Source organism: Hibiscus syriacus, unplaced genomic scaffold (assembly GCF_006381635.1).
Source record: "Hibiscus syriacus cultivar Baekdansim isolate YM2019G1 unplaced genomic scaffold, ASM638163v2 tig00112408_pilon, whole genome shotgun sequence".
Taxonomy (NCBI): domain Eukaryota; kingdom Viridiplantae; phylum Streptophyta; class Magnoliopsida; order Malvales; family Malvaceae; genus Hibiscus; species Hibiscus syriacus.
The window spans coordinates 45,616-67,538 of record NW_024063325.1 but is presented as its reverse complement, the minus strand read 5'-3'; the positions used below and the strand labels follow the sequence as shown (position 1 = coordinate 67,538).

General features: G+C 34.8%; 2 protein-coding genes and 2 long non-coding RNA genes across 5 annotated transcripts; 3 read left to right on the top strand and 1 right to left on the bottom strand.

Moving 5' to 3' along the window:
• Positions 1 to 412: 412 nt before the first annotated feature.
• LOC120179229 lies at positions 413 to 19,048 on the bottom strand. The gene is made up of 3 exons (XR_005521598.1): positions 18,905 to 19,048; positions 18,695 to 18,854; positions 413 to 423 (listed from the first exon to the last, which is right to left on the bottom strand). It is a non-coding gene; the product is annotated as an uncharacterized LOC120179229 (long non-coding RNA).
• On the top strand, positions 4,903 to 12,288 carry LOC120179228. Of its 2 annotated transcripts, none has more exons than XR_005521597.1 (4): positions 4,903 to 5,148; positions 5,255 to 5,938; positions 10,560 to 10,632; positions 12,041 to 12,288. It is a non-coding gene; the product is annotated as an uncharacterized LOC120179228 (long non-coding RNA). The 2 variants fall into 2 exon arrangements; XR_005521596.1 differs by having other exon boundaries at positions 10,971 to 12,288.
• Positions 13,917 to 16,679, top strand: LOC120179226 (putative tRNA pseudouridine synthase). Its single transcript, XM_039184872.1, has 7 exons — positions 13,917 to 14,157; positions 14,286 to 14,321; positions 14,496 to 14,608; positions 14,690 to 14,838; positions 14,972 to 15,116; positions 15,423 to 15,854; positions 15,973 to 16,679. The coding sequence occupies exons 1-7, from the start codon at positions 13,938 to 13,940 to the stop codon at positions 16,402 to 16,404; spliced, it is 1,527 nt and encodes a 508-aa protein (XP_039040803.1). The 5' UTR covers positions 13,917 to 13,937; the 3' UTR covers positions 16,405 to 16,679.
• Positions 17,411 to 20,226, top strand: LOC120179227 (RNA-directed DNA methylation 4-like). Its single transcript, XM_039184873.1, has 10 exons — positions 17,411 to 17,593; positions 17,700 to 17,780; positions 17,895 to 17,983; positions 18,137 to 18,208; positions 18,333 to 18,371; positions 18,991 to 19,127; positions 19,214 to 19,332; positions 19,614 to 19,692; positions 19,786 to 19,856; positions 19,936 to 20,226. Exons 1-10 carry the CDS (start codon positions 17,485 to 17,487, stop codon positions 20,172 to 20,174), a joined length of 1,035 nt encoding a protein of 344 aa, XP_039040804.1. The 5' UTR covers positions 17,411 to 17,484; the 3' UTR covers positions 20,175 to 20,226.
• The last annotated feature ends 1,697 nt before the right edge of the window (positions 20,227 to 21,923 follow it).

Here is a 21,923-nt window from a genome sequence, read left to right as displayed (position 1 = left end):
CATCAAAATACTTCATCAATTTCATAAAACCTAATGTGAACATAAACCCTAAAATTTGGGATCTATGAATACAAAACAAATTAGCAAGCAATAATGGTATCAAATGATAGTGTTTTTCGAATAGAACAATTTTCTATTTCACGGCATGATAAAAAAAACTAAAGAAAATTGCTCAATAATGAAAAATAAAAATTCTCTTACCTTGTTATGAAGGAGAACGAAATATTGGCTGAAAAATGGCTTATTTTATGAAATTCTGGTTAATTTCATGTTAATTTAGCATTTATCTAAGCTTAAATAAATTTTTTATTTATTTAATGTGAAATGTTCATTTTACCATTAATGAAACTTGATATTTACCACAATATCAAGCCACATAACCTTATCATCTTTCCAAAGTAAAAAATGAACAAAAAATTTTACCTTTTTCCAATTTTACCAAACAACTTTTCAAAAATTGCAATCTTACCACTTTGATCCAACGGTCTAAATTAAACATGTAAATAAATCTTCAAATCCAATGATTCATATTATTTTCTATCATTTTAAAATGTGGAAATAATATTGCTAAGCTTAATTTATCATCCTTCAAATTTTCATGAAAATTTTATTCGATCTGATTTACCTAATTTTTACCGGACTTTAACACATTCTAGTTTTTAACACAATTTCCAGATCAAGAATCTAATTTCAATAAAACCCCACTCTCAAGAGTAAACTATCCATTTATGGAATAAAAATTCCTTTTAGAAAAATTACCACTTAGGTCCCTAAATTTTTTCCAATTTTTTTCTTGGGCTACCAAACTTTCAAATTTTATATTTTAGTCAATAACTAAAATTTTGGGGTATTACAATTATTCTCCCTTAAAAAAATTCATCCTCAGATTTTCAACGTACATGATGTAAATAGATAAGGATATTGTTTATTCATATCCTGTTCTTTTTTTTCGATTATCTTTTTCAACCTTTAATTTCTAATAAGTACTTTATTTTTCCAACTCCTCTTTAGCTACACATTGTTGAAGCCTTTTCCGGTAGATTTCTTGAAAAAATAGACATTTCGGATACTCCAATCCAAATAGTATTATAATGTTGAAAATAGAAACATGATACCCTAATAGGGAAGACAAAAAGTATCAGCCTTTTCTTTTTCCCAATCCCGCTTCTAATACCTTCATGGATCTCACTAGCCTTTTCTGGATCAAAGTGCAATTCTTCACAAAGATTTTGGAGGAAGGCAACCTTGCTATCTGCCATCTATAGGTCACCACTCTGAAAAGCCTGTGAAAGTCGTTTCTGATATACTTTCGAAGTGACATCAAGTATGATAGCTTCTGCTTCTTTATTACCCAAACCAAGTATGTTCCTCGGTTCAATGCAGTAAGCTAAAGATTGAACACAAACAACACAAGAAACAAGCATTAGGCAACTAAAAGACAATGTAAAGTGAATTACAAAGATAATGGACCGAAACCTAGTAAACCAATACAAAGAACATAAAAAAGGAATGTAGTAAGAAATGGTTTTAATTGATGAAACAAATTCCCCTTGTTACTGTTGAGAAAACAATGAAAGACTCTAATTAGCCAGTTTATACACTGATAAGTTTAAAGTTTCTATGCATTCACGATTCAGAATTTGAATCAACAAAAGTGAGACAAGACTAAGTTCCCATAAAACTAACGGTTATATTTGGGAAATAAGAAAAGCCTCCTAGGTTTGATGCTCTTAGGTTTTGTCAAGAGGTGGGAATAGAAAAACTAAAGGGAGGCAACCAGATCAATAGATGGTGCTTTTCTTTCAACAAAACCTTCATCTTTTCTATACTACCCAAAGGTCTGAAAGTTTCAAAGTTGCAAAAGAATAATAACCATACCAGTTCTAAAACTATAGTAAAAAGAAAAGCTTATAGAATTTACACCTGAACATACATAGAAAGAATAATACCAGCACAAGCACCAACTACTTATAGAAAGTCAGTGGCACTATCTAGTATGTCACTTGCCATAGTTCCCATACAAATAAGGCTATGAAACCTAGCCTGATCCTCTAGTGCCCGCCACAAAGGTCGAAGTTAGAGGCATCCTACAAGGCTCTGTCCCCTACCAACGTCCTAAACTCTTCCCTACCCTCCAAGACTACGATAGTGGGGATCTTCTCGCTCCTTGGAGACCCTGACCCTTTTGGTCGAAGTCTGAGATAGTCTAGTTGAATATAATGCCCTATATCTCTGACCTTATTAACTACCTATCAGACAGGCTCTTAGGTAGTACACCCTCTCGATTGCCTTAGTCTGGAAAGTTCTCTGTAAAGACTTTAAGGGGATCAACTGCCATGTGGGTAAGTATATCCATGTGCAATCATTCTTTAAACCTTATACAGTGAAGGCTCTTGGTCACTAACAATTCTAGTACATAACTGCTCAAACAGATAAAGTCATGCTCAAACTCAAATACATACCAATCACCTTGAACTAGATGTGTGAACTGGTCCCTCTAGTTATTAGTGTGTGCCTCTCCTTATGTTTATGTCTAAAATCTACTAAAAAGAACTCCCGTGCCAGCCTCTCTAGCTCTAGAGCCAACTCGACTATCTCCCAAAAGTCGATGACATCACACTTCAACAATACGGTGACACACTCAAGCTTACCCTCAAGGGTAAGGTGTAACTGTGTAAGAGTACGAAGAGTCTCACAAAGACATTGTTCAGCAAAAATAGGATCATTACCCTCAAACCCAATAAATCAATACTCTTATAGCGACAGAGTCTCTGTGAAATAGGGTATTACAAGTGGTGGAACGTATGGTGCGATTACGACAGACGCTCTTGAGATGGCTTTAACGATATACCTACGAGCAGTTGTGAGGCTCCTAAATAATGTGGCCTCATCAATTCTCGCAACCTCTAAGATACCTTTATCCTCGAAGTTGTGACAACCTCATCGTCAATATATTTAATGAGTGAAACATGGATCTCGTCTCGCACCTCCTGACTACAAGCGAGATCATCAGACATATCCTACAAAATTCAAAGAAAAAAGGAGTCATTATTGCTAATCTAGATGTTTAAGTACTCTTAACACTCTAGAGACATGTACTTTAATACACTTATTGACTCTAACCCACGGGTCCTAGGAACAACTAAAATTGACACTCTGATACCAATAAATGTAATACCTAAATCTTATCAGAACCAACATTCGATGGATTTGGATATTACAGTGGACCATATAAGTCGCTAACCATTTTTTTGAAAATATTTCTCAACATTTAAGTACTCATCCTTAAATAAAAAGAAATAAAAACGTTTAAGTTTACAAATGGGGAGCTCTAAAAATAGTATCTCAAATATAACATCCAATTTTAATAAAAGAGTTATGACTCAATTACACATAAGGTCTATGAATTAAATGCCCTCTAAAATAACTAAGACGTACTCTGAAACTCTTCGAAATATGGACTCCATAATATGACAATAAGCTCCTCAATTGGCACCTACTGACATACGAACGAAAAATAAATTCTGATTATTAAGCTACGAGCTCAATGTCATACAGGTAACTCTATAATAATACATTCATCCTTTAATTGTGTATGCTAGAAAGTATGGTCATGAGCAAATGAAATACATCAAGCATAAGACATAGAAAAATATCGAATATAATTGTATATATGAAACGATATGTATATTGTGGCTTTGCCATCGATTAATGAAAGTGTCTTAGCATTAATACTAGAGTGTCTCGATATTGATACGGAAGCGCATTTGCATTGATAATAAAGTGTCTTTTCATTGATAGAAGAAAACATAAATATCTCATACACATTTATTAGAAACAAAGCTTATGTCTATGTATCATTCCTTTATAACGTTCGTAATTATCACACAATATTTGAGGTTTTCACTTTCAAGTTTATTAGAGTCATTATGGTGATTTGAAACACTTCCTAAAGCTGCCCAATTCAGAATGGGTACCAATAATGACCCCTTCAGTATCGATACCCACTCTTGGTAACGATACCAAAATGGGCTACTAGAATTTGAAGAAAATTGATAGTATTGGTACCCCTATTTGGAGTATTGGTACTTCTGTTATGGGGTTTTAATATCATCCTAAGTATCGATACCAAAATTAGGTTATATGTTTGAGAAAATCAATTTTAGTATCAACACCCCTACTTCATATGGTAGCGATACTCTCATGAGCATCAATACTAAAACTGGCTATTGGAATCTAAAGTCTGAAGATGGTACCTATACCCTATCCTTGGGTATCGATACCACAAGCAAAAAATCCTATATTTTAGGCTATCAAAAGAACAATATTGGTATTTTTCATATAGTGCTGATACTCAAACCCATAAGTGCTCTCCTTTGAGCATGAAAATAACAACCAACTTTTCCCACATGTCCCTCCCTTAAACATTATTTAAGTCTAATGAGAGTTTAAGAGAATCATAATATCTTTTTAGAGAATAATGAACATTAAAACACCCTATTTCCCTCATGAATCACCCATAACCCAAAATGCACACATGTACACATGAAAGCAAACAAATCACCCCTGATGATCTATAAGTGATATAGGTGACTTAGGAGTTTCACTAAAGAAAACTTGGTATTTAACAACGTTTACATAAAAAAAACCACAAAATAGCAAAATTAGCGGTGTTTATGTAAATGTGCCGCAATAGTCATGTACTTTTAGCGGTGTTTCTGGGAAGAACGCCGCTATAAGCTGTAAATACATGTACATTAGTGGCAATTTTATAACAAATGCAGCTATAGATATGTAATTGGTGGCGTTTTTCTAGAAAACGCCGCTATAAGATTCATGTATCCCCATTTGTCTCGTGTACTATCCCTAATTTTTCTTTTCTACCTCTTTTTCCTCCATCTTCAACAGTGGAGCAGCCTCATTAAATATGGTTCTTCGTTCTTCTCATTTTCTAAAATAATGCTCTCTCGAAGCATTATAACCATCAATAGAGGTTGCAACCAAGTCAAGCTTTGCTCTCCACCAATTTTCTCTCTCCCTTTCGCGTAGTTGGAAGCATCGTTGGAGATTTCTCCATCAATTTCTCACTTCACAAACAGAAGAAAAATCAAAACCGTAAAACATTATTTTTCACCACAAACTGTTCAAGTAAGCTCTCTTCTCCTTTCCATCTCTCATTTATTAATTTTTTTTTTAAATTTGTTAAACACTGTCGATTTTTTATATGAGACAAGATTTTGGGTTCTCTGTGCAGTCTCCGACAAGATTCTAGTAGATCTCATCGTCAATATCTGAATTGCTTTATGAGAAACGCTTAATCGAGAGATATAGTGCGGTTCATCTCTTTTTATCTACCCCTTTGGAAAACAATTTCTAGGTTTTATGTTTGGTTTCTCAGTAACTTACATTCAAATTTCATTTTCTAGCTAAAAAGAAAAAGGATAGTCATAAAACTGTAAATCTGAAATTTAAATGGTTCAAACTCGTGGATAGCACAAGGAGCAGCTCAAGCGTTTAGTGTTATCGACCGTCTGATTTTAGTTTTATCCGTTTCGGAATGTATAGGAATCTGCTTTTGCTTGTTCTGGATGCACGTTAGCAGGACTAACGGAAACCGAGTCTTCCCGTCGAGTCGCCGGCGTTCCTGTTCCGATCATCGCTTCAAACGTTTCTCCTCTGTTTCTAGTGTCTGTTTATACTGATGGATTAGACAAAATTGTTCGGCAGTTCAGAAAATCAAGACCTAGATTATTTCCCCCCTAAATCTTACGATGGACACCTGACTGTTCTTCCGCCTTTGGATGTTCTAGAAGCTGGAATTTCCGAGTGGAAAATGTCTCTCGTGGGTCAGTTCCTGGGAGTTTCACCTTCTTTTGCCTCTTTGCAAAGAATCGTCGACAACATCTGGGGAAATGCTCTGCAAGGTTCACGAGTACAGGTTAGTTCTGCTGGCAATAACCTGTTTATTTTCTCTTTCACTTCTGAATCTGCTCGTGACTGTGTAATTGAAAATGGTCCATGGCATGTTCATAATAAGCCCCTTATCCTGCGAAAATGGGAACCAAATATGAAAAACCTTAGTTTCAACTTGTCTAAAATTCCAGTCTGGTTCAATCTGTATAATGTTCCTTTATAATTGTATTCTCGAGCGGGCTTAAGTTACATAGCCAGTGCCATTAGAGTCCCTATCTCAATGGACTCCATAACTGCTACTAAATCTAGGCTCGAGTTTGCTAAGGTATGTATCGAATTTAGGGTTAACGAAGCCATTCCTAAATTCATTAAAGTTGTTTTAAGAGATGGACAGTCTACATCGATACAAGTGGAAGTACCTTGGTTACCTATTTCTTGTAAGAAATGCAAGGTATTTGGGCACGACAAAGGTTGTCCTATGAAAACAACCGAAGAAGCTGCAGTTTCTCAAATTTGGGTCAAGAAAGGAGAGAGTTTACCTACTAAGGTTGCCGCTCAGGAGGGAGAAGTTGAAGCAATACTGGAAACAACAAGCAATCTTTGCAATGTTGTGCAAGTTCATCCTCCGAATGAGGAAGTTAATAATGAGGATCATGGAAAATTTAATGATATTGGCGGCTATGAAGATATTGCTCCTAAAAACGTGTTTAAAGAAGCTGTTCCAGTGCAAGATAATAATGTTATCTCTGTGACTGAAAGTGCCAATTCATCTCTTCAAGAAGCTGTTGATGTTGAAAATTCTGCTCAGCATTCAATTCCTTTAAAAGGAAGAGGCGGGCCTATTAAGGATAAGGCTAGGACCTTCTTAACAGGATCTAAAAACAAATATGAAGTGCTAATTTCAGTTGATGAAAATCCTATTAATATTGAAAATCTGCCTAGGAAACCCAGAGCTGCTGCACAGGGAGTTGCAGATTTGGTAGCTACGCTCAAATCAAAAAGAAAGAAAGTCTTGATAAAGCAAAGTGTAATTCGGTTGGAAGTCAGGGAGGGCTCTCGGGTTCTTCTACACAATGATCATTAGTTTTTGGAACATCAGAGGACTAAACAGTCCTCTCAAGCTGAATAAAGTGATTCATCGTGCTAATCTAAATAAGGTTGATGTTCTATGTCTTCTAGAAACAAGAGTCAAGGCTGAAAAATCAGAAGCTATTCTTAGCACAAAATTTTCAAACTGGAATGTTTGCACTAATTATGAGCATGCTATCAATGGTAGGATTTCGGTATTGTGGAGGAAGGGATTAAATTTTTCCATCATTCAAACCTCTTATCAAAGTATCACTATAAAAGGTTCGTTTCTTGGCCTTCCAGTGTTCATTTCTGCTATCTATGGAAGTAATGAAGGGATTGCTAGAAGATACTTATGGCAGAATATTAAAGAAGTCGAAAATACAGTCAATCATGATCCTTGGGTTCTTGGTGGAGACTTTCATATTTTTCTGCACTCTAGCGAAAGTTTTGATCATGATATGTTTGGTCAATATACAACATCAGATATGAAAGAGTTTCAAGAATTCACTCGTGAGCTGGAACTTATTGATCACCCATTCTTTGGACCTATGTATACATGGAGTAACAAACAAAATGATCTTTTCTTGGCGAGAAAACTTGATAGAGTCATGATTAACTCAAGTTGGGCTACTGCTTTTCACCATTCGTTTGTGGAATTTCTGCCCCCAGGAGTCTCAGACCACTGTATAGTTGCTTGGCTTTCTAAAGAGGCCCCTACAAATAGACCAAAGCCATTCAAGTTTTTTAATTTTTGGACTTCTCATAATGGATTTTTGAATGAAGTCAGGCATTCTTTTGCATCAAAGTGCTCAAGGCGATCCTATGAAGATTTTGTTCTCCAAATTAAAATGATTGAAAGAGTGCCTAAAGAGGTTCAATAAGGATAATTTCAGTAACATTTCGGAGTGGGTTAAATTTAAAAGAATAGCCTTAGAGTAACAACAACTTCTCACTTTAAATGGACAGGATGTTATTGATAAGAACTTGCTATTCAAGATGAGTTGAATAATATGGAAGAAGCTGAAAGTATGTTCCTAAGGCAAAAGGCCAAAATCCAGTGGATTAAAGAAGGCGATAAAAACACTAAATTTTTCCATTCCGTAGTAGCCTTCAAAAACAAGAGGGATACAATTAGATTCCTCGTGGATGAAAGAGGTAACAGACTTGAATCCTTTGATTCTATGGCAAATGAAGTGATCAATTTCTTTTCTAATCTTATTGTAACCGTTGATCCCTCGATTAAAGAAATTGACCTTAATCTTCTCCAATCTCTCCTTAATTTCAATCTTCCCTCTGAAGCTTCTTCACACCTTGTCAAAGAAGTTACTGGAGAAGAAATCAAAAATGCAATCTTCAACCAAGGTAACGACAAAGCCCCTGGTCCTGACGGATATACTCCTCTCTTCTTCAAGAAAGCATGGACTATAGTGGGTAAGGATGTTATTGTTGTTGTCAAACACTTCTTCTTAAATGACTACTTGATTCCAGCTTTTAATTTTACTGTTATTGTTCTTGCTCCTAAAGTTCCTAACCCCAGTTCTGTTAAAGAATTTCGACTCATATCCTGTTGTTCGGTCATTTTCAAAGCCATTTCAAAAATTCTGGTTAAAAGACTGACTGATGTTCTTCCTGATATCATTTCTTTAAATCAGACAGCTTTTATTAGAGGCAGAAACATCATTGATAATACTCTTCTTGCCCAGGAGATGGTAAAAGGATATGGTAGGAAGTCCATTTCTCCTAGGTGCACTATTAAAATTGATCTCCACAAAGCATTTGATTCCATTCATTGGGGTTTTATTTCAGTCATTCTCAAAGCCTTACATATTCCACAAAAATTCATCGATTGGACTGAAGTTTGCTTCTCCCAAGCAAGATTCTCCATTTCTTTCAATGGAACTTTAATAGGTTATTTTAAAGGGGCTCGAGGTCTAAGGCAAGGGGATCCTCTTTCTCCCTATCTTTTTGTCCTCGCTATTAATGTCCTATCAAGAATGCTTAACATGGCTGCTACTAAGGGTTTATTTGGTTTTCACCCTAAATGTAAGAAGATAGGACTCACGCATCTTTCCTTCGCAGATGACCTCCTGATTTTCTGCAAGGGTAACATTGAATCTGTTTCTGATGTTCTTAGTGTCCTGGACCTTTTCCATGAAATTTCTGGTCTCAAAATTAATTCGGCCAAGTGCGAGTTGTTTGCTGCATGTCTATCTTCAAGATCCATTGAGGACATCACAAAGTTAACCAACTTCAAAGTTGGTTGTCTCCCTGTCAGATATCTCAGTATTCCTCTGGTCACACGCAAGCTTAATGAGAAAGATTGTGAAGCTCTTCTTGTAAAAATAAAGCAAATACTCCATCATTGGTCTGCAAGGAACCTTAGCTATACTGGCAGACTCGAACTGATTAGATATGTTCTCTTCAGTGTAAGCAATTACTGGTGCAGACAACTAATTTTGCCTGCTTCTATCTTAAAAAGGTTGAGCAACTATGCTTCAGATTTTTTTGGAAAGGAAGTGACAAATCTGCTGCTGGAGCTCGAGTGAGTTGGGAACGGATTTGCCTCTCAAAATCTGAAGGTGGTCTCGGTCTGAAAAACATCAAAAGCTGGAATAGAGCTTGTATTATTCACCTCATAAGAAAAATACTGGCTGGTGATGGATCCCTTTGGGTTGCATAGCTTAAAAGCTATGTCATCAAAGAGAACGATTTCTGGCAATTTGAACCTGCCTCCAATGTCAGCTGGAACACAAAAAGAATTTTAAAAATGAGGGCTGATGCAGTCTCTTTTTATTTAAACTCTCTTCACATGAAGGAAGTTTAGGATGAGATTAGACCAAAAGGGCAGAAAGTTCCATGGCATAAACTTATTTTGTTTCCAATGCATATCCCGAAGCATTGCTTAATCATTTGGTTGGCTCTACATGACAGATTACAGACCAGAGACCGCCTGCAACGAATGGGAATTAGCACTGATACAGCATGTGTAAACTGCATCTTATCTCACGAGACAAGAAACCACCTATTTTCTGAGTGTTCACTAGCAGTCTGCTTATGGAATTCTGTTTTGATATTGAATGGAATGAATCCTACAAACTTATCATGGGAAGAAACGGTTGCTACAGCAAGCACTTCATGGAAAGGGAAATCTCTTATCACCTTCATTTTAAAGATAGCTTGGTCTGCTTTTATCTATACTATATGGCAGGAAAGAAATCAGCGAATTTTCCAAAATTGGTCAAGACCTGCTGCAATTTTGCTAACCGAAATCATTGATGCTGTTCGGTTTTGTCTTAGGGGAAAAAATATTAATAGGCTAGATAGTACTAATCTTAAGCTTTGTAATGCTTGGGGTTTATAGCTCAGCCATTCACTGTCTTTGTTTAGGTGTGCATAGTTCCCTTTTTGTATTGATTGGTTGAATGATATGTAGCAAAACTTTGATGTTTGGATAATAAAATTCTTACTTATCCAAAAAAAAATCTGAAATTTCACGTTTTAAAAAAAGATTTTAAAGTAATTTTGACGGAATTAGCTGCGTTTTGATAGAATGTTTGTTTCTCTGTTTTAATTAGGATTATGGGAAATGTGTAGTTACACTTACAAGGGAGCCACTTACTATGGAGGACATCATGCCAGTCAAAACTGGTAGGTGATTAAACTTCTTGTGATTTGGTTACATGTTTTCTTTGCTTTTTTTGTGAAGAGAGATTTAGAGATTTTGAGTGATTATGTTTAATTGTTTTATCTTCAGTGTTTTCTCAGTAACTATGAGATTTAAGTTGAAAAAAATGAGTATTAAACTAGCAATAAACAAATAAGAAACTGACTTGAATGTACAACGAATGGATTTTTCAATCAAACTAAATAAACAAGTCTATATAGAAAATAACAGATTTCTATGTTGAACGAATGGATTTTTCGTTGTTTCTATGTTTTGTATAGCTTGTCTACTGCTTTATTGGGTGTTTCTATTCGATCTGCAGAGATGCGAAGTTTGTAGGTGCCTATTTAGTTGAATATCCTTTTTGTTCGCTGCATTTTGTGGCTGTATTTGGTCAAAGTGCTTGCTGGTTGTAGTGTTTTTGGTCTCTAGTTATTGTAACAGTTTCGCTCATGTTGGTCAGGGATGTGTACAGATCAAAAGTGTTGGTTAGCGGGTATCTCTTTTCTGGGTTGTAGTGTTGTTTGTAAGACGGTGTACCCTGTTCTTTTTAATATCTCTTCTTATTTATAGTACTACTCAAATCAAATGACAGTAGCAAATTAAGTAAATATGCACAATTGTGAGAAATAAACTTCAGAAAGAATATAATGCTATTTTAGAATGTAATAATAAAAACTGAAGTAGAGAGATGAATACAGTTAGGTTCTATATATATATTCATCTTAGACGTTAAAAATCTATACATGTTACTAAGGCTAGAAAAAGGAAAGGAATCAGAAATCAAATCCATGCAAATCCGTTCTATGACCCCTCACATAAGCTCTGTGAATCAGCATAAGATTATGCACAACCTATTACATAAAAGAGGGACCAGAATCAAATTTTTAAAGTGTGAAGCCCATTTGACAAGTAATCCAAGTTGAAAAAAAGACCCAAAATAATCTTGTCAAAAAGAAACAATTACCAGTATAGCATTTTATAGGGTGAGCTCGTTTTGCCCCAAGTAATTGTGTTCCTATGCTTTGTTCCAAGTAATTGTGTTCTACTTCATTTGGTAATTGGCCCCGGTTGGCTCCTCGAAGCTCCTTCAATCCATAAATTTTAACTAACATAAAAGCTTTAGTTTTAGCCATGCTGGATTTTTTTCTTTAAAATTATCGAATCGGGATCTTTCATGGTTCGTATGATATTCATGATTAACTCGTGTATCTGTTTTTCCCCCCTTAGAAAGTTGTATACCACATAAAGAATACATATGGACTAGCCAGAGATAACTAAGCACTGTCGCATTGTCTCCGTACAGCCTCATCGGAAGAAAATAATCCAGGAAATAATTCATAGATTACAAGCGTTCTACTTCATTTATTGACCATTTCTTGTTCTCTTCAGGGAATTCTTCTTGCTTTCTACAGGTCAAACAACCAAACAGCTAAAAGGATTATTTTCTACAGGATAATATTGTTTCTGACTATGTCCAATTCCTTTTTTTTTTAAGCTTTGTTTCTGATAATTGGTACTTAATCTGACAGAGATGGTGTGAGTGAAGGTCAATTCAGTCAAGCTTTACTCCATAAAGTGGTTTCTATTCGTAAAGTATTCAAAGGGTTATGTTTTGTGGTGTTTTGTAGAACAGTGTTATTTATTGGACAAAGTAGCTTCCATAAGTTTTTGAGTAAATCCTATCTAGACATTTAATAACAGCACTGTATTATAAATGTGTTTTAGTCTTTTACCATCTTTTGAATAAACCTTATCTATATGCCAACAGCAGCGTGTTAATGGAGTTGGTGATAATAGAGTTCACTTAGGCTTCTGACACTTTTAATTTTCTTCCTTCCTCTAGGCTTATGCCTCATTCGATGAAAACTATTCACCACCAGTTACGTTTGTTGTGTTTCAGAAGAGGTATATAGAGTTCGTATGATATTTTGAGTAGTTTTATAATAGTTATATACTACAGGTTTGCTTTTCGTGTTTACAAGAATGTGAAATTATATCCAGAAAGAGAAAGAATCTATACTAAATTTTATTGAACAATGTTGAAATATGTTATATTTCATTTTAATTTTATAAATTTTTTATTTTTTTCTACATGATTTGTGTCGTAATTAAATTTTAAGTTTATTTATTAGATAATACTACAGAATATTAAATTTAGGTATTATAAAGTAGAAAATGATATAAGCAAAATCAGTTAACATAGCAACATTTGCAAATAAACCACTAGAAGTCAGTTTCTTTTGCGACGTTTTGTGCAGGAAACGCCACTAATGACGTAAACATTTGTAATGTTTATGGTGGCATTTGACAAAATAAACGTCACTAAAGAAGGGTAAATAGGGGCATTTGATAATATAAATACCACTTAAGACAAGGTAATTATCTGTGTTTTAAAAGAAAAAGTCATTATAGAGCTTGACATTTTACGGCGTTTGTACCACTGTAAACCTTGACATTTTATGGCATTTTTTTGTTCACAAACGTCGCTAACTGTTGTGACATTGGTTTTAGCAGGGCTTTTATTGGTGTCGGGAAAGTATCAAAACAACCTTATTTTCAAATCAGGGTCTAATTGCTCTCTTAACCCTTCCTCTTTTGACCTCAAATAAAAAATATCATCATTTGAGATCAACTCAAGCCCAACCCCAAGTCATGCTCAACTCAAACTCTTCATGAAGGCCTACACAAATACTCTAAGCCCAAACGGTTTATTTAAAATGACTAATCTGGTATTCGGGTTGTTACAACTATCTTCTCATTTTTATTTTGATACTATAATTCAAAAAATTTAATTTAACTATTCAATTTTCTTGTTCATATTTTAATCACTCTAATTTATTTTATTAATAATTTTTATGACATGAATTTTTTTATTTTATTTTATCAATATATAATTAAAATAAAAAATAAATTTAAAAATCAAAGTGATTATATTAGGAGTAATTTAAAAGTTAAGTAATTAAATTAAAAAAATTAAATTTTAATGACCAAAATGAGAGTAAAAAGGTAATTGAGTTATGAATAATACAATTTACACTTAGAAAGGTAGCATGGACAACATTTACATTAAGCTTTTAACGGGACGATAACAAAATAAAACTGATAAATTAGACACAAAGTATATTTTAGATACTTAATTAAACGGCGCCGTTTGTACGTTTACTGCAACAAGAACAAACAAGACGCCATATCCGTTCTGTGATGTGTCTTTGTGTCCCTGGAAACGCAATCGAACTGCTTAATCTTAAAAAAGAACTGAAAAAGGTCGAGCCGAAACTTAAAGCCAATGACCATCTCTTGTCTGAGAGTATCGTTGGCTCCATGGATCACGAAAACGCCAAGGCCAAGGCCTCCTTTGAAATCAATACCATTTCGAATCCTTTGCACTGCTCAATCCTCTGTAGAAGAAAAGGAGCCGCCCCTCCCTCTCTCCGCCCCCAAATGGCAACCTTTTCGCAAGAAGAAGGTCGTCATAAGAGTCGGCTACGTCGGTACCGACTACAGAGGTCCTTTTTCACCCTTCCCTTCGCTTTTTTATCATTAAATAAACATAACCTAATCATTGAAATTCGTTTTGAATTTGTTTTCAATTCATCATTGCCAATTTGCCACTGTTTTTTCTTGTCTTTTACAGGTCTTCAGTTGCAGCGAGATGAACACGAGCTATCTAGTAAGCTTCTCTTTCCCTTCATTTGGTTGGAATTAAATTTATCTGTTTACTTTTGAAAATTATTGTCTAATTTCTTCTTTTTGGATAGCTTGGAAAAAAGGGTCTTTTTTTTGTTTGGAACTTAACTAGTATGAGGTGTGGAACATACTAAAGGTTGCAAATGTTGTATTGTAGCTGTTGAAAAAGAACTGGAAACTGCAATTTTCAAGGCTGGAGGAATCCGTGACAGTAACTACGGGAACCTGCACAAAATTGCCTGGGCCAGAAGCAGTCGAACCGATAAAGGAGTTAGTTTCTCGTTTGCATTTTGTATGTGATTGATTTGAGGTTGCTGGTTCTGAAACCTGTATTTTATATGAATATTTTAGGTTCACTCTTTGGCAACAATGATCTCCTTGAAATTGGAGATACCTGAAGATGCTTGGAAGGGAGATCCCAATGGCATTGCTCTGGCTAATTGCGTTAACTCTTATCTTCCGGATAATATTAGAGTCTTCGGTATATTACCTTCTCAAAGGTGAGAGCTTCAGTTTATTGTCTGCTTCTTTTTAGTTTCTACAGGAATAAAGTTCCCGATTTTCATGTCATTTTCTTTTGAGTTTTGCTTCATTTTCTATACATAGTTATTTAGTTTTTGCCCCTTCTTTCAGGAGTTTTGATCCTAGAAGGGAATGCAATCTCCGGAAATATTCGTACCTTCTACCAGCTGAAATCATTGGAATAAAGAGTCACTTCACAGAAGCTGAAACTAATTATCATATATCAGATTTCAACAGTGTGTTAAATTGTTTTGAGGTATCAATTGTTTTCTTTCTTTTACCCTTCTTCTTCTTGCCATCATTGACTCCCATTTGCTTTTTCTCAAAGGAGAGTGCATTCTGAATGGAATCAGTTGAAAACCACCTTTAATCTTTTGTTTCGCTTACGTTTGCCCCACATTAGACATTTATTTTAGTTCAGTGTTCTCTTATGATTCATTTTTCTGGTGTGTGTTTTGACGAATAATTTTGGGGGATATTTATTACTCATTCATGTCTATTATTTCAGTTATGCTAGAAATTGCTCTCTTGTCAATATTTACATCTTTTAGATACTTATTAGGGTGAACATCCTTTCCATAATTATACTCAAAGAGCCAAGTACAGAAGACGAGTTCCTCCAAGGCAAACTGCCAGAAATGGTCGTCCACCTAGAGTTAAATCTCATAGAGAAGCATCAACTTCCGAGTCGGATGAAAGTGATGTCGAAGAAGATTCCAGGATTAATGAAACAACTATGGTAAATAGTGAGGAAACGTCAAGTGGTATCGATGAACCTCTGGCTGGCTCTAGCGACAGTCGGGGCACTGGCTTGAAGGATCAAAAGCCCAAGGTAATTAAAGCAAGATGGTTATATGAACCTGATGAGTCTGATAGAATAACCGCTTCCCACTTTAGAAAAAATTTTCGTTGTTCTTGTGGAAAGCTGGAGAATTCAATGGGATTTGATTACGTTGAAATTTCCATATGGGGGGAGTCTTTCATGTTGCATCAGGTAAAGCTTTTTAAATCACTGAACTAGGAAGCATATGTATGTTGCTTAGGGTGGCATGCGCTTCTTTTCGCAATCTGTTTGACAAAGTCTATAACATTAAATGCTGTATATTGTGCAGATCCGCAAAATGGTCGGTACCGCCGTAGCTGTGAAGCGCAAGTTGCTCCCGAGAGATATTCTAACATTATCACTAGCCAAGTTCTCACGGATTGTCCTTCCACTTGCTCCCTCTGAAGTTCTGATTTTGAGGGGCAACACATTCATATTGAGGAATGTACCTGGTAGTGTAACAAGACCTGAAATGCTGACAATGGTTGAATCGGAAGAAATCCTCAAGGAAGTCGACAAGTTCTACTCACCTGTAATGTTACCACAAGTTTCGAAATTCTTGGACCCTTCCAAATCTCCCTGGAAAGAATGGGTTGAAAATTTAGATTTTAACACGGGCATTCCCGATTCGGAGTTGGATGAAGTCAGGAATGCTTGGAAGGAGTGGAAGGGAAAGTTTCCTGTTAGACAAACAACTTCTGCATCAGAAGTGAGCCTATAAAACAATGTAGTGCTCACACAAACGGATAATAAAGTTTTTTTTTTCTTCTTTCTTTCGACATGATGATAATGGACTGTCATTCTTTGTTACTCTGCCGGATCATATGAATCAAAAATCCTGAAAGTTCAGGGTATTGAAGTTGGAATTATGGCTTGGTCAGAAAACTTATTTGAGGTAATTGATGCAGGAAGGGATGATCACGGAAGTTCGGAAAAATCAGAAGGATCACCGGCGTTCTGCTAAGCTAGGATAATGCATACCCATTTCTATTTTTGGACCTGCAAGGTTTAGGATAATGCATCAGATTTTTTATTTTGGAGAATACGGTAAATGTTATAGTAATGTTGGAATTCGTCACCTGAAGGTGACGAATATATTTAAAAAATATTGTTTTAATGGACTCGGATGAGTGGATTCACGTGCGAGTTTCAACATCACTGTAGCATTTGCCGTATTTTCCAAAATAAAAATCTACTGCTCTAATAGGCTAAATAAAAAATCTGAATGAACTATTGAGCCAAAAAAACTTTATATTTGTGCAATTTTAGCCCAACAGTAGACAAACTAATTATTTAGTCCAATATGATACAAAGTAATTAATTTAGAGATCATTTGTTACATGAATTTGGAACTCGTGATGTCGATGTGACGAGTTTTAATAAAAATATTTTTTATTTAAATTTTTTTATCTCTGATGTGATAAAATTTAATAAAAAATTATATTTTATTAACATTTGTTATCTTGATATTATAAGTTTAAATAAAAATATTATTTAAATAAACCCATTACCTCATTGTAACGAGTTCCTTAAAAGATATAATAATTACTGTAGATCCAAAATAAACCTTTACATACTAGACTGATTAATAAAACTGTTTGTAAAAATAAAATAAAATAAAATAAACCATATTTGTTCTCTAAAAATAAAGGCTACAATTTTGCTATTAAAGCTTTTCTCACCCGATTCTGTACAAGCAGAAGAATTAGAAAGATTAGTTAAAGTCTTAAAACCCTCATCTCCCAAACCAAAAACCCAAAACCTCTTTGCAAGCAAAATTAACCGCAACCAATAAATCCTCATGGCCAGTAACGGCGAAAGCTCTTCAGCAACGCCCCAATCGACGGCCGATAAGCCTGTGATTGTTAGGGTTAAGCGCAAAGTCTCCCAGTCTCGTCTCGATGCTTTCTGTATGTTATTTCTTTTATCTTACCCTTTTTTTGTTTTCTTTTGCTGCCAATATAAATTTAAATGCAATTCTGAAACTTCAAGGAACACTTTTTGTGTCTTTTACAGGGCTCGAAATCAATGAGCGACCTTTGAAACGCCCCTTTTCTGATTTTCAGAATCTATCGATATCGGAATCGTCCCAAAAAGGTTTTTAGTTCTTTTATTTTCTTTAAAAGAAGTTAGGAAGGATCGTTCTTAATTTGCATGTTCCGTAATTCAAAAATCTTCTAAAACTGACGCGATGATGTTGTTCTGTATTAGAGGAATTGAAGAGTAAGAAGGTATTTGTGCAGCATGTTGATACAGTTGAAAGCTCTCGGGATACAGTTGATATTGTGCAATCTTTTATGGTAAGTAGTGATCAAATGCTGTAAATATGTGTACTGTTTTTCTTTATCCTGTTCTTTTGATAGAGTCTTCTTTTTGAAGGTCCTTTTTTGTTTTAAATTATTGTCATTTACTTCTGCATTCAAGGAAGCTCTAACTGCGGGTTTCTGTTACAGCCAAATTCTGCTGATGCTACTAATGGTCAGACAAGGAGTCAGGAAGGAAGGCGCCATCAGAAAACTGATTATGTAATCACTCATACTGTTTTGTTTCACGCAACACAATCATGGTTGCTCCCTTAAATTTGCTGGTGATTCTTGTCTCTCCTTTATGTAGCCTAATGTTTTGACATTTTGATTTTATTGTCTGCAGCGGCAAGAGCAGCTATCTAAATCCATCCAAAAGCAAGTGGTAATTTAATGTTCGGCAATGGTGTCCTAATTCATTTTGAAAAGATTGTCATCATCGTTTTGTTTTTGTCTATCTGATAGCAATTGCTGATTTGTCTATGATTCAAACATATTGTTAAAATCTAGATTTATGAAATGTGTCTAAGCATGGAATAATGCCTTGTAAACTCCATTTGTTTATACCCTTCACTATAATCTTACCTTTTTGTTGAAATTACTGTCATCTTAAATAATTACTTTACTACTGATAGCAGAATACCAATTGAGCACATTTACTGGTGTATGTGGAAATGCTTCTCACTGGGTAACAAACTAAAGTGGGACAAGTTGCTGGTGTTGCTAAGAGAACCAAACTGACCAAGTTTGCTTAGAGTTACTCTTTTCCTTGTAGAAACTTGTTCATATTATTGTTTTAATCCAAAATATGGAGAATCTGAACAATCTTAAGAAGTTTGTCTGCATCAAGTACAATTTTAAACAGGAGCTAAGCAGCTTACTGCATTATTTGGATCCTATGTCTGTGGTTAACACAACCAGCTATCTTGTGATGTAGGGAAAAAGGATTTGTTTTTTGCTTTTACTTTCATATTCTTGTAGTTTTATGGGGTCTGTTGTCTCAGGAAAATGCAAAACGTGCTCGTTTTGAACAAATATGGAGGAGCAGAAGAGGTAAAAAAGAGGCGGTTGATGAAATGTGCCATTTCTACGATGTTGTTCGTGTTGATGTTGAAGAAAAGTCTAATAGCATGCAATTTGAGTACGTTTTTCTTAAAATTTATTTAACTTGTTGTATGTTAAAGAATTATTGTGAAACAGATTAAGTTGCCTTGATTTTTACTGCAGAGAGAGATCCTTGGAGGATCAAAAGCTTTTGTCAGGTTATTTGCCTTTATTGAAAAAGTTCATCCCTGAAGCTGTTGCCGGATTTGAATCCGATATGCGAGAATATGTGTTTGGAAAAGGTTGTGAACTGTGAATTTGTTTTTTAATGAAGAACCACTATTTACTGCACTATGTCTGGCCTTTAAGCTGCTATTGTTTTTGGCTTTAAATTTCAATATTGTTTGATCTTTCAAATTCAAATGGGTTTTATGCAGTTGATTTCATTGGTTTCCCCCGCAATGCTGTTTCATTAGAGAATTAGTATTATTGGTGTCCTCTTTAGAACGTCAGTGTAGCTGATATTTGGTTTATGTTCTTGAGACCATCTGATGTGTTATTTCCTTTTCTATTTAACATGCAGAACAATATGTGTATGACTACTACACTGTGAAGGATGATCCGGATGTAGATGAGGATATGGCTTCAAATCCATTCCCACTGTGAGTATATGTTACTTAGTCAGTTATTTCATCTCTCTCTCTCTCTCTCTCTCTCTCAACACATATTGAAAGTGATGCATGATCTTGTTGCAGGGTGCAGGTGGATGATGAGGATTTCTATGATGTGCCATATGAGTCAGAATATGATAGCGAAGATTCAAACGGTAATCTTTAGAGTCTAGTCTTTGTCACCAAATTCTGGGGATATTTGTATGACTTGTATATTCTTTTTGGTGTTTGCAGCTGAAGATAATCCAAGAAATGATTATCCTGATGAAATATCTGATGAGGAAGAAGAGGATGAAGATGAGGATGAGGAGAGTAAATCCTCTAGCAGTATCAAGTCTTCAGAAGTTGGGAGCCCGGGAGGCTATGATGAAGACCTTCTATATGACGTTGATTCATGTGATGACGATGATCTTGGTCATGGTAATAGTGATGACGATACCGACGGTGCAGATTGGAGATGGTCTTACAGGTGAAATCTGAACTTAGTTGGCAAGTAGAGTTATTTGTTTGGAGATCATGTTAGATTGTTTTGTTTTATGTTAAACCCTGTTCATAATTAGTATGAATTAATTATGACAATGCATGTTAAGGTACATGGTTACTTGAGCAGCTTTCAAAGTGAATTTAGATATGGTTGTTGGTACCCAACTTTATGTTATTAAATCATAATGAACAGTCGTGAGTAGGCTTGTAAATGAACTGAACGCTCAGCGAACCGTTCATGAACCGTGCGGCGGGAAGTTCGTTTATGACATGAACAAGATTTTGCGTTCGTTTAATTAAATGAACGAACATGAACAAAGTGCTCGTTCGTTCATTTACGTTCGTGAACGTTCGATTATATGTTCGTTCATTTATGCTCGTTCATTTACGTTCGTTCATTTATGCTCGTTCATTTATATTCGAATAGAGGGCAAGTTGAATATGTTACGAAGATTATTGAAGTTGTTTGGATTTCAAGAAGATTATTTTGTTGAACAAATTAACTTTAAGACTTTATTATGTTCATATAGCTTATTTATGATTTATGTATGTTTTTGTCGTATTTGAACAAATTAACTCTAAAGTTACAGGTTATATTAATGAATCTTAAGTTGTTATTCTTGTTGTTTACTTTTTTTTACATTCGTTTGTTGTGTTCGAATAAGTTTTTTTTGTGTTGTTCATTTATGTCCGTTCGTTCTTATTCATTTATGTTCGTTTATTTATTAAATGAACGAACATGAACAAAAAAAAATTTATTCGTTTATGTTCGTGTTCGTTTATTTATTAAATGAACGAACATGAACATACCTTCGTTCGTGTGCGTTCGGTTCGTTTACAGGGTCTAGTCGTGAGGGAAATGTTTACCTATAGATAAAAACGTGTTCCATATTAATATTATAAAACCTGTGTGAAGCTTATTTTAGAAGTCGGTCATTACAGATCCAAACTTAGGTTTTGCTTTGTCATTTTGGTGTCACAATTCATGAATATATACCCCATATTAAACGTGATTCTTAGCTCCGCATCATTGTTTCGCTGAAGCCGAATTCATACGCAACAATTTATTTAATGCTCTGCTTAGCTTGCAGTTGCAGGCAAACTGTCTTAAGAAAAGAAATCAATGTTTTTTTTCATTAATAAAATCCTTAAAACAACGTATTGAAGATGCTAAACCCGACGGAGCATCAAAAGAGATATATATATATATTGAAATGGAGAAGAGGGTGAAAATTGTAGTTTTTATTATTATTAATATATAACGATTATAATGTAGTATTTGTTTTAAAGATCTTAACTAAATGAATATTAATATACCTTTGTAAAGGTTATGCTCGAATTCAATATCTCGGATAATAATCATGTAATGCTAGTAACTTAAATTTATTGTAGTTGATAAATAAAACAATATATTCCTAATGATATGGTAAATTCAACTTAAACAGGTAAATTACTTTATCCAGAATGGCCAATTAATTAGGTGATGAATTGTTTCTTAAGAAACAAACATACTGATACAGGAGAATATCAAATCTTTTCCTACTCCACTAACTCTTAATTTAACATAAAATAAGATAATCTTAAGCTGATCAGAATCAATACTCCTGTATCAACATTTTCATATATAAGACGTTCATACTGCAAATCACAAAACATTTTAATAACTCAATCTTAATATATCATTTTCACGACAGTTTTTTTTTTCATTTACCTACCGATTAATATTGTTAGTTTGGAGG